At 39.0% G+C, this 13,026-nt stretch overlaps 1 protein-coding gene across 1 annotated transcript in view; it reads right to left on the bottom strand.

Moving 5' to 3' along the window:
* Positions 1-12,408, bottom strand: part of stard13.S (StAR related lipid transfer domain containing 13 S homeolog) — a 162,187-nt gene extending 149,779 nt beyond the window's left edge. Inside the window, exon 1 of the mRNA XM_018248448.2 lies at positions 11,611-12,408. Within this exon, the coding sequence (XP_018103937.1) occupies positions 11,611-12,291 (681 nt within the window). The 5' untranslated portion in view covers positions 12,292-12,408. The remainder of the gene's footprint in view (positions 1-11,610) is intronic.
* Between the last annotated feature and the right edge of the window lie 618 nt (positions 12,409-13,026).

The following is a 13,026-nucleotide window of genomic DNA, read 5'->3' as shown; positions in this document are numbered from 1 at the left end:
TCTTGCTTTCCTTCTTTTACAAATCGCAGTGACATGCGCATTGTACAGAAATATTCACAAATAAAATGGATGTTTGATTGGCCACTCTGCGTTTTGCGCGTAATTTTATGAACAATTTGAGAAATCTGTTTAGGGAAACTTTTTCCACCACCAAAGTTGTGCCATAACTCGGGCACAGTGTGCCCATCATTTTTCAAAATTTGTGATTGTGCCACATTTTATTATTATGTTTGCACATTAAATACCCCAATCTTGTCCAGTTTTATAAATATAAATAACCACAGGGCCAATTTGTTCACTGTGCAACACATTTCTATCCTGCACAAAGTTTTACGTAACTGTCTTTAATGATATAACTGAGACTCCAAAATCCATATCCCTTCCTATATTTCTCTCAACTGCTAGGGTTGCTATATCTACACCTAAGTTGCTTGACCTCTGCCATACAGAGTCATGTCCTGTTGTGTTGCCACATCTTTATCACAGCAGTTCTACATTCCCAACTCTTCATATCTATTAAGGCAACTTCTGTCCTTCTGACAGCAACATGCCGTGGAATGATCCAAAAGCAGCATCATCTCATTATTTCAACTATGTATATTATATATAACACATCTGCTCACCATGCTGTACCAGGTGTGAAAAAACCACCTAGGAAATCAGTAAATCCAGGAACTTATGAAATATTCATAGGGATTCTGCTTGAGTTTGTGCACATAAGGGGGAAAGCATATAATGGCACCATTTATTCAGCAAAAGCATTGCAGAACCATATTTCATACCTCCCAACTGTCCCGTTTTTGGCAGGACAGTCCAGATTTTGACAGCTCAGCCAAGAGTCCCGGGTTTGTGAAAATGTCCCGACTTTCTCTTTGAACTCCTGCACTGAAAAGCCAGAAAAAGATACAGCGCTTCTAACTTAATTGGCGAGAGCCCAGAATAGATATTTAGATACTTTTGTAACAGTTTAAGATAAGGAGGTCTCTTGGGAGAACTTAGACTCACAGTTTAAAGGTTAATTCACATTCATTAGCAAAACTGTAACAACACATAAAAACCACAGAAATGTGTTCAAACTTTCAATCTTTCTAATCTGACTTAGATGGTTGCTTTCTGGATAAGGGAACAAGAATGTGCACAGCTGGATGTGAGCCATAGATGCCCTTGACTACATATAGTGGATATGAAACGTGTCAGGATTTTGTATGTTTTTAATCTTCTGAAATAAAACCTCTGTGAGTGGACTCAAGGAGTGCTTGCTGATTTCTTTGTCTTCAAGTACAGCTCACCTCCAGCTACGGGTTCAGGGCGACGCACCTCGTCCAATTTGGTGAGTGCTTGTTCCTTTGAATTACAACCTTGCCTGTCTATAGCGTAGCGAACCCAGAAGCATGGGGTGAGCATATACGCTGCTTTTATGGAGCAATTATCGCTAAATTACAATTATAAATAGAATATAGAGAATATTTCATTGATAGCGATTGCTGCTATAATTGTTAATATTCAAGGAACGTAGCCGAGCCAGACTGTGAGCCCCATCATTGTTTATGATATAATAATAATGTACCTTAATGTTAGATCGGACCTGGGACAGTCTTAGGGTAGAGCAGACAGGTAGTGATGGGCGAATTTATTGGGCAGTCGAGAATTCACATGATTTTCCGCATTTCGCCGTCGACAATTAAACAGACGGCCATTGACGTCAGAATTGTCGCCAGCCTCAATTTTGTCGCCCTCGAATTGACTCCGGCTTCATAATTCCTGTTTCACAAATTTTTTGCCCGTTTCGTGAATTTTGCGGCGAAGCGAAACAGGACAAATTCACCCATCACTGTAGATAGGGGTTTGGAAAGGGGACTAGGTAAGTCACTGAACAAAAGCAGTGTTTAATTACAATGGGATGACAATGCATTGTTAAAGAAAAATTCCAAAACAAATAACTAATTCCAAAGCACTGTATCTGGCTGCATGCCCTTCATTATTAAATGAGCGTAATTAAATGAGTGTGTGATTGCGGCACTTGAAACTGAGGCCTCTCTTCACACTCATTTCTGGATTCAAGGAGCAATAGTTTTCTGCAGTATCAGGATTGGCTTCTGCAGTTGCACAGAATAGTGTTTTAGTGCCATCTACTGTTGAGTAAAGAATTCAGCAATGGCAGCCTCACTACACACCAGCTATGCTATGGATATAATGTTTAGCATCTCGCCAGTGATGCTGTCATTGTGTGTATACTGCATTGTGGGAAAAACATAGCAAATTCCATTTGAAATTGCACTTTGCACACTGCACTTGCATCATTTAGACTGTAAGCGCTATTGGGACATGGACTGATGTTATTAAATTATATTTTATGTAGGTAGTGCTGAGGAACATATAAATAATATATACATACTATATAAACTGTTCTCTACTATAAATATATATATATATATATATATATATATATATATATATATATATATATATATATATATATATACAGATATAGATATAGAGTAAAAATAATAATAGGAGGGACAATAAGTGCTAGGAGACCCACTTGCAGTAAAAGAAGCACCATGGTGCATATTGCTTTGCTTGCTAGTGCAGAACTATTGAGACTAACAGTGGGCAAATTTGCACTAGTGCAGTAACCTATTGTAACCAACGCAAAATTTACTTTCTTTATTCTCCTGCAGCTGCCAGAACATAGCTAAGCATTCATTGGTTATGCTTGTGAAGGTTCTCATTCTTCCAGGTCATGGTTTATCTGTAGAAATAAGTCAAATCAACTGGACTTGCTGTGTTTTTTCCTTGAAGACGTTTCACCAGTCATCCAACTGGCTTTCTCAATTCAGAATAACCGAAAGCCAGTTGGATGACTGGTGAAACGTTTTCAAGGAAAATACACAGCAAGTCCAGTTGATTTGACTTATTTCTACAGATACATTTGTTGGTTACTATGGGTTACTACTCCATAAATTAGCCCAGCTTGACTTGGAATTTAAAAGAGGGTGGTGCCCTAACTACGTATGTCCCCATTGAAAAGAATAGTAGTGAATACATGGATCCGCACACACGCTATTATCTGTAGTCGGGGAATTGGCCCCTCTTTTTATTCTTATACCATCAATGGATGATGAAGGGAGGTTAAACCCTCCGAAACGTTGATCTTACTGGTGGTATAAAAATAAAAAGAGGGGCCAAGTCCCCGACTGCAGATAATAACGTGTGTGCGGATCCATGTATTGACTACTGTTACTAAAGGATCTGGCCGGGTCAATGGAGGACCAGCACCACCATTGCAGTGAAGGAGAAATTGCGGGAGAGTAGTAGATATCATATAACACATTGTTTCTGCTTTTGAAACCTTGTTCCTGCTCCTGTAACCTTGTTCCTGATCCTGTTCTTGTTCCTGTAAATCCTGTCCTTGTTTCCCATTATTTGACCTCCTAGTTCTGACCATGGCCTCTATACAATTGCTGTCCACACTTCACTTGGCCTGTTTCAAGAACTTGATTCTTTGCTGCCAGACCTGACCCTCAGCCTGTTTCAATTACTTGATTCTTTGCTGTAAGCCCTGACCCTCAGCCTGTTTCCAGGATATGATTCTTTGCTGTAAGCCCTGACCGTCAGCTTGTTTCAAGGCTTATTTTTGTCTTTCCCTGCATTTTAATTTTTCTTTAATAAAATATAGAACTTCATAGAACAGTTCTTGTATGCTGTATGTTACTCAGCACATTGGCCCCATACAAACCAGCACTAATTCCTAACACCTGCCTCTAGGCAGACACTCACTTTCTAAAGATTCCTCTACAAGTTTTCTTCTCTTAAAAACAAGCCCTGTTTGCTGCGCTCTCATTTTGTGGCAGGTGTAATTGTCTGCAATGTTGCCCCCAACTGAATATGTAAGTTAATGAGGCTTATACTGTGTCATTAAATGCTGCACGTTCTCAGTACATTTTCACATTCCTGTGCTACTTTAAAAAAGTGAGCAATATTATGATTTAATGACTGTAGAAAAGGTTTCTGTGTTGCCTTAGGACACTTCCATCACTTCTACATGTATGATGTGTGTGTCATATGCTTTCTACCATACTGAGTTCCAATAACAAATCTCCCATAGAAAATATAATGTCAGAAATTGCACAGAGCCGAGGTGTCCAATTTGTGTTTAAATACACACATTCCTTAGCCAATACCAATCTCAAATTAGATTATCTTAAAAGCTTCCAGAGATTTCAATGACCAGAGAACGTTCTTCATCATCCTATGTAGTATAATCGCTCTGACGAGTTTTAACAGGTTTCTGACAGTTATATATATATATATATATATATATATATATATATATATATATATAATTTTTTTTTGTATAGACCTAGCCATTCAGAAATATGCTGAAAAATGTATCAATAATCGCACAGGAATTCTAGTGGTGAAGCGTAAATATGTAATTAAATCCAGTTCATCTGCTGACATATCTCTGTGTTGTGGATATAAACCCCCTCGGCAAACGAGTGTTAAAAGACAACTTCAACTTCAATGGAGAATAGTCCCCCATTTTATACAGGATGGAGAGGGATTATAAGGTGTTTTTTTTTTCCTCATTAATTCTTTATTCTGTGGAAAATGATAATTTAATAAAAGCTTCACCATACTGAAATTACATTTTATAAATACAATCAATTAAACCATTTATGAAATAATCAAGTTTGTCTTCACTATCCCCATCTGAGCTTCTGTCTCTCTTCATTCTGTCTTCATGCAGGAGTTGGGAGTCTGATTTTGAATGACAAATCCAATATATTTTTTGATGGGGGCCCCTTTTGCCTAGAAGGTGTGCTAGAGCTCACTATTTTAAACTCACCAGAAATCTCTCTATGTGCAAGATTTGTGTCAAAGTCAGTTATTTTATTAGATTTTGTTTGTGCTGGAATCAGTTATGTCAGTGAGCCCTAATACATCTCCTAGGAAAGGCAGCCCCCCTAAATATATTGGATCTAACTGTCAGGGCCGGAACTAGGGGTAGGCAGAGTAGGCACGTGCCTAGGGCGCAAAGGTGGAGGGGCGCCAGGCACGTACTTACTCCTACCCCTAGTCCGGTCCCTTCTCTGCCAACCGCCCACTATACCATCTGTGCGAGTATGTATGCGTCAATTTGTGCATGCGCAGAAGCGTTTTTCCGCACATGCGCAGAAGCGTTTTTCGCGCATGCGCCTAAGGCCTATGCTGCCTAGGGCGCCTGCCCGGCTTGGCCCGGCTCTGCTAACTGTCAATGAAAAACTGACACCCCACTCCTGAATGATGAGAGAATAAAGAGAAACACATGCTAAGAGGGGGATAGTGAAGAGTAACTTGATTATTTCAGAAATGGTACTGAATTTTTTATTGATCATATTTAGAAATTTTCTTATTTCAGTATGATAAACTTTTCAAGTAACTGTTGTATTGCATACATCTATAAATACAATGTATAAAAGACCATAGATAATGTGCTTACCTAAGAAAACCTTACTTATCTCTCCCACTCACCTAATAAATCTGTAACTCGTATGTAAAACCAATAGTGATGCCAAAACTGAATTTGTAAGATAAAGGGAAATTGATTGTCTGCTGTGGGTCTTGTAAGGCTGCAGTTCTCATGCCAGGAGTATACCTAGAATCCTTGCCACAAAGCAAGACAGAATTGCTGTTGCTTTTGCACAGCGGTTGTAACAATAGACATACACAGATACAACACCAGGGACTGAACTCTTCAACTGGTCATTGTTGAAAAGTGTTAAAGTAACAATAACACCAAAAGTGTTTTAAAGTAATTAAATATAATGTACGGTTTCTCTGCACTGGTAAAACTGGTGTGTTTGCTGTAGAAAAACTTCTATCGCTTTTATAAACAAGCTGCTGTGTATCCATGGGGGCAGTCATTCAAAGCACAGGTTACATAGCAGATAACAGATGCACTCTGTAGAATCCCATTGTATGCTGTTACATATTATATATGTTATCTGCTAGGTAGCCTGTGCCTTTTCTCCTTTTTTAGCTTGAATGTCTGTCCCCCACAATAACCTATTACATAGTACAGTAGTATACTACACTAATCTTTCTAAAGCAAACAGATACTTTTACCAATGTATAGCGACAGTTCATTATATTTTAATTACTTTAAAATGCAGAGCGTGTGAACCTGGACAGTGTCGGACTGGGCCGGCGGGACACCGGGAAAAACCCCGGTGGGCCCCGGGCTCTTGTGGGCCCCGCTGGCCCAGATCCGCTACTTAGTGGGGCGGCGCGACCCCACTTTGTTCGGGGTCGCGGTAGAGTAAAATATATACACTGCAGGAGCTGAAAACGGCGGTGGTCCACGCCAAGGATGCAACAGGCGTCCCTGTTGCACCCTCACTAGACCACCAGTCAAGTTTTTAACAGTTTCCTTGTGTTTACAGACATCATTTAAAGGAGAAGCAAATATTAAAGTTAAAAAACACCTACCCCCTAGACTACATAGACCTCCCTCCTCCCCCCAGCCTTAGTGTTACCCGGGCAAATGCCCTTAAATCTTTACTTATCCCTTGGTGCAGATTCAGGCATCGGAGTTCATGGGCGCCATCTTCTTCTCTTCGGTAATCTTCAAAATGAAGTGGAGCAAATTTCTGTTTCGTGACAACTGCGCATGCACCAAAGCGCCAGTCTCATTCTGAAGATTACCAAAGCGGCTGAAGATGACGCCTAGTGAACTCCGATGCCTGAATCTGCACCGAGGGGTAAGTACAAAGTTAGAGTCATTTGCCTGGGGTAACACTTAGGCTGGGGGGAGGAGGGAGGGGGTCTATGTAGGGTAGGGGGGTAGGGTTTTTTTTAACTTTTGGGTTTGCTTCTCCTTTAACCAACCCTTTCCAGAAACAGGAAAGACTCTACACACCCTAGTCTACCGGTGGAAGGATAAGCTTGATGCCTGATGAAATAGGGATCGGCACCCTCAGTATATATATAGAGATTTCATTGGCACACACACTGTTTGTCAGTGAAATTTCTATATGCTAAACTAGTCCCTGCTCTACTCTGTTGTGCTGAATGGAAAATATTTTTGGATTTAGAAGAGAATGGTACTTTAGGGGGCAGATTTATCAAGGGTCGAATTTCGAGGGTTAATAAATAAATTCAACCCTCGAAGTAAAATCCTTCGAATTTGAATATTGAATTTTAGCGCAAATACTTAGATCGAACGATCGAATAAATCGAATAAAAATCGTTTTAAGGATTTTTATTAGATCAAAAAAAGCTGGGGAAGGTTCTCATAGGCTAACATTGCAGCTCGGTAGGTTTAAAGTGGCGAAGTATGAAGTTGAAGTATTTTTTAAAGAGACAGTACTTCGACTATCGAATGGTCGAATAGTAGAATGATTTCGAAAGAATTTGACCAATTCGATGGTCGAAGTACCCAAAAAAATACTTCGAAATTCAATTTTTTTTTCCATTCAAATTCTTCACTCGAGCTTAGTAAATCTGCCCCCAAAAGTACAATTTCATACAAAAATGATGTAGATTTGTGAATAATTGATCACAAATGGAAACCAAATAAAATCAGACAGAAAAAAATATAATCTATAGTTTATATTGTAAATAAGCCACTGTTAATAGCAACCCTTGAATGAATTTGACCTTCAGTATGTCAAGATACTGAACAATGATGAATAAGGATTATTTTGTTAGAGAAATAGCAAAATCAGGGGTTTAACTACAACGGAAGCAGACCCTGTGGCTGCAGGGGTGCCCAGGAGGTATATAATTTATATATAATTTCAACAAATATTGGTAAAACAAAGAAACCTCTAGACATTTTGGGGGCTTGAAAAATGTGCATATGCAAAATAGGAAGTGAAGTGCAGCTTAACTGGCCATATATATCAAAAACAATGATGATGATGATAATGTGCATTACATGAAAAACTCAGAAGACTGCAGAAGTATAAGTAGCTGTACTAGCAAGGAATGCAGCAACTGCAAGTGCCAAAAGGCTATCCTGACCCTGAAATAAGGTTTAACCTTTCAGCTAGAAACTAAACTGTCAGACAAGTTCTTTGGGTCCTTATCTGGGCAAAATGTCCTATTTCTGTTCTTATAACCTAAAGGATATCCATGTGATAAATCTGCTGAGAACATGCTGTTCCATTCACTGTTTCCACTATCTGACCTTCTTTGGTTTGCAAAAGTATTGGACCCTTGAACAATTCTCTTATTTTACTGAATACCTAATATTTTCCAAAGTTTTGTTCTCTGTGATAATTGTATAATGAAAATTATAATGAAACTATAAATTTTTTCTTAAATATAACACTGTTTTATGTTAGGGGGGGGGGGTAAAAAAGCTTAAGAAAAAAGGAATTGCTTTTATACTGTTGGTATAAATAGTCAATGCTCACACTTTAAAGGAGACCTGTCCCCTTTCACAAAATAATTCCAAATCCTACTTTATGATGTTAGTCAAGCAAAATTACCTTCACTTACACTATACAAATGATCTAAATCTTTAAAAAAACATTATAGTCTAGGAATTCACAATGACAGCAAGCCGGCAGGTGTCGTTTTGTCGACACTGTTGTTCAGGCAAGCTTTGCATCCAAAATCGAATTTATGTGCCTGGGGTGGGGAGTACCTGCCATGCCAATGCCCATTCAGTGCTAAACAATTAAATGGTTAGGAGAGAATGTGAGGAGGGAAGTGATATCTAGGAAGTGCAGAATGGAAAGTGAAAGTAATTGCCTAAGGCATAGAGGAGGAGCATGCAATATATGATTGAAAGCTGAGATTTTTAAAAATGTTTTTAACAGGTATGGATGTTTTAGTTTTAAAAAATGGGGATTCCTGTTTAATTGAAAACTGGCCTTTATTATAAGCTTTTTATGTCTGGGTGACAGATCCCCTTTAATTATTTGGAGTGTCACCTACTGCAGCCACGCTTACCTTAAATCTTCTAGGGTACATCCATATCAGCTTTGCATAATGCTTGGATGTAAATTGGGCCCGTTTTCACCAGTTCCAATGACTCCCAGTTAGAATAAGATAAGTGCTTGAACTCAGGTCTGGCATGGGATTTAAAATAGGCCCTGGGTATTTCAAGTACAGTGAGGCTCAAACAGCCCCCTACAGTTTCAATAAATAGTGACTGTCTATGGAACTTTATGGCAGCCTCTATGGCATCTGCCACAATCCACAGATTGCCAGCACAGGCCTGCTTGGACTTGGTTATTTAAGGCCATTCACCTTTCTGTTCTTGGGCCACTAAAGTGTTATTATGCCCTTATGTTTGGGATCCTTGTCCTTCTGAAAGAGGAACTTTTACTCAAGTTTAAATTTTTAAAAAAAATTAAACCGTTTCACATATTTCATACCATACATCCCTTCTATTTTAACTGGACAACCTGTCATTACTGACAAAGCAGCTCCGGAACATGCTGTAACCACCACCATACATCACTGCAGGTATGATTTTTATTTTTGAGGTGTGGGCAACATTTGATTTGAGATACACATTTTGCTTGGAACTTTGGCCAAAACCCCTTGTTGTTATTCTACTCTGAGTACAAAATCTTTAAAATAGCACGAGGGTGACACATCTGCCTTGTGGGAAAAGGTGTGTTCAGGGAGTGTTATTACATTACATAGTGGTGATTCTATAACAGGAATGCTTCCTCCGCAGGAATGCAGAACATTATATAAGTGTATGGGGGACACTCATGCCTGAGATTCAAAATAGGTCCTGGCTTTTCAACTAGTCAAAGGTCAAAACAGCATCCCAGATGCCCAATATAAAGTATTGGTGTATCGTACTCTACAGGCAACCCCTATGGTATTTTACAGTTTACAGATTGCCCGTTGGGTTCCAAAGGTACCTAAGACATATATTTCTTTGGGGGGGGGGCATGAAGTTAACAAAGCCCTGCATCATTTCCCAGTTCAGTCTTTAATAATCCTCATAAATCAGTCTGGAACCTCCAACTTCCGTGGTCATATGTACAGGTCTATTAGCCAGAAAGCTCAGAATTACAGTAATTTATAATTTTCTCGGTAATAATAAAACAGTAGCTTGCACTTGATGGTAACTAAGCTGCATGAATCCATATTGGTAGCATACCAATGTATGATTAATTTTAGGCAGACTGGTAATGTTGTGACCCAGATTATGGAAGGATCCCTAATTCAGATTTCTGACACCATTCAAGATATATTTGCCTGCAAAGGGGCCAAAAAAAAAAAAAAAAATAATAAAGAGGTTAAGTAAGGGGAAGAGGAATAATAGTTTGGAAAGTGGGCCAGCAGTCTAAGGTTTTCTGGTGGGCACCTGGCATCCCAGTCCAACACCAAATTGTTGGGCACTCCACTTAGTCTTATTCTGGAATGGCCTCTTCCCTAAAAATGAACTAGGCAAGGGTACTGGGTACTGTTGCTGAAGACCACTCTTATATTTCTATATATTATAGTCTTTAAGGCATCCCCATAATACTTGAGTGTGCGACAGAGAAGTACAGAATTTTTTTACAACATTTCTCTACTGTGCCTGCACCCTTAATGGAAAGGCCATCTCTCATTGACTCCAGTATAATCAAATAATCTAAATTTTTAAACAATTATTTTCTTTTTTTCTGAAATAATTGAACAGTATCTTGCACTTGATCCAAATGAAAGCTGGCTATAGATGTGCAGACTAGTGATGGGTGAATTTGGCGCGATTCGCCGCCGGCGAATAAATTCACGAAACGGCTGTGAAAATTCGCCAGAATCAAAAAAAAATGGATGCTGGCGTCCGTTTTTTGGACGCTGACGCATTTTCGCCAAAAAAACGGATGCCAGCATCAAAAAAACGGACACCGGAGTCCAAAACGGCGCGTTTCGCAAATTTTTTGCCGTTTCGCGAATTTTGCACGAAATTCGCTAATTTTTTGGCAAAGCGAAACGGCTCAAATTGGCCCATCACTTGTGCAGACATGGCAGTCACCTATTGATATCATCAGATAAGCAATACATGCAGGGATATTATGGTTAGCCGACAAAAATCTTCTAATCTGTCCAATCTACTAAAGACCGATCACCATGGTACAAAAAATGACGGGACTATACACAAACAGTCCAAAAACTTGCACAAACCTTTGTATAGTACAAATTAATCTTTGCGTCTATGGCCTGCTAAAGATATAATCAATGCTTATTGGAGGCAAAACCAGCTTATTAGGTTTATTTAATGCTTACATGATTTTCTAGTAGACTTTAGGTATGAAGACTCAAATTACAGAAGGATCCATTATCCAGGTCCCAAGCATCCTGGATAACATATGCCATACCTGTGCCAATGATGTCCAGAGACATATATAGTCGCTTGGAAATATTTAGATACAAAGAAACCCCTAATTAATAAACACAGCCAAGTGAAGAATATTCATATATGATAACTGAGTTATAGAAAAACATTAATCTCTGTCCACCTTTAGCTCCCCGCAATGACCAATATACATTGTAGAATGTAAGTATATTCTTGGATTTCTCTGTTATTCCCCGAATTCATCATCATATAACGCAAAGTAAGCAAACATTTTTTACAACTGATAAAATTAGAAATATTTTTATTCTTACCATGAGATTGTTTCTTTCACCTTCATTCAATGTTTGCGCGACATCACTCTGAGTACTACCGAGTAGTTGACAAACATCCTCAAAATTGAAAATGATGTTGCCATTTGGGTTTATTGGATGACATTGACTCCTTCTAAGTCCAGGAAACCTTGACTGATACTGCGGTAAATCTGTGAAGACATCGCCGTTTTCATCAGCCTCCTCTTCTTCGTCTTCATCATAAACGTCGCTTTCCTCTAAGGTTTCAGAGTTTAAAATGTTGTGTATTATGGTCCCAGGTATAGAGGTAACTGATGAAAAATCCCGAAACAGGATTGCACTTGGTTCATGCTCAACCACTTGTATATATCGGGTCTTTGCATTGGCAGCTAAGAAGTTTTTGTCTTCTGCTAATGGTGGGTATAATACAGCACCACATACATCTTCACTTTCAAATTCCTTACCAACAATAACGCAGCGTGGCCTTTCTTCGGTCTCCGTAAATGCCATATGGTCTTCATTTATAGGAGGCAAATTTGTAATAATAGTCTCCATGTCCAGTATATTGTCATTAATCTCAATGTGCCCGTTGTATTCATTCCTTCCTGCTTGGAATTGATAAGGCTCATTTTCTGCTCTTAAGAAGCGCATGTAGCTCATGGGATAAAATGAATTGTCTTCACCTTCTAAAAGGCCTTCCATGCTTCACAGATTTATAAATAATTATTATCCATTTTCATCGAATTTTGCTACAGTTTTGTTTTTAAAAACAAATACAGAAGCTGTGGTTGTCACAACACAAATCCTTATTGTCACTGCAGCAGATAATTGTCTTCTCCTGAAATGAAAACAGAGAAAAGAGAAGACTGATCAATGATTACATTGTGTTATAATGTTATTAAGGCACTGCATTTACAAGCTATAGGGTAATTTACAATTAAAATCCATGTTCATGAAATGAATATTTAAAAAACATCCCCCAAATCCAAAAATAGTAATCAGAAAACTATCTTGACCTTCCACCACCACATGTGCCCTTTATTTGAATCTCCTGCTTACTAAACAGGCACAACAAAGGGTGGAGAGGGGGTTATACTGGTTATACTGTTGACAGTAACGTAACTAATCGGGGTCAGGCACAGGTGCAGGCCATGCAGCCAGGACCCCCCTCCTGACGCAGTTTTCAGTGTGCCTTCACAAAGGCAAAAGTGGGCCCCAAGGTGGTGTGGGCCCAGGTGCAATCCCACCCCCTGCAGCCCCAGTTGTTATGCCCCTGACTGTTGGTTCAATTATCTATTTCACACTGATCAAACATGGTTTAGCTTCAGATTACATTTGCCCTGTGCTGTTACATGGATACAGAAATGATAAAAACATAGATTTTTAGTGATTAAAAACAATAGGCAAAAAGTATGACCAATACAAGCCCTATTCATT

This window comes from Xenopus laevis, chromosome 2S (assembly GCF_017654675.1).
Source record: "Xenopus laevis strain J_2021 chromosome 2S, Xenopus_laevis_v10.1, whole genome shotgun sequence".
In the NCBI taxonomy this organism is placed as follows: domain Eukaryota; kingdom Metazoa; phylum Chordata; class Amphibia; order Anura; family Pipidae; genus Xenopus; species Xenopus laevis.
This window is presented reverse-complemented; position numbering and strand designations above follow the sequence as displayed.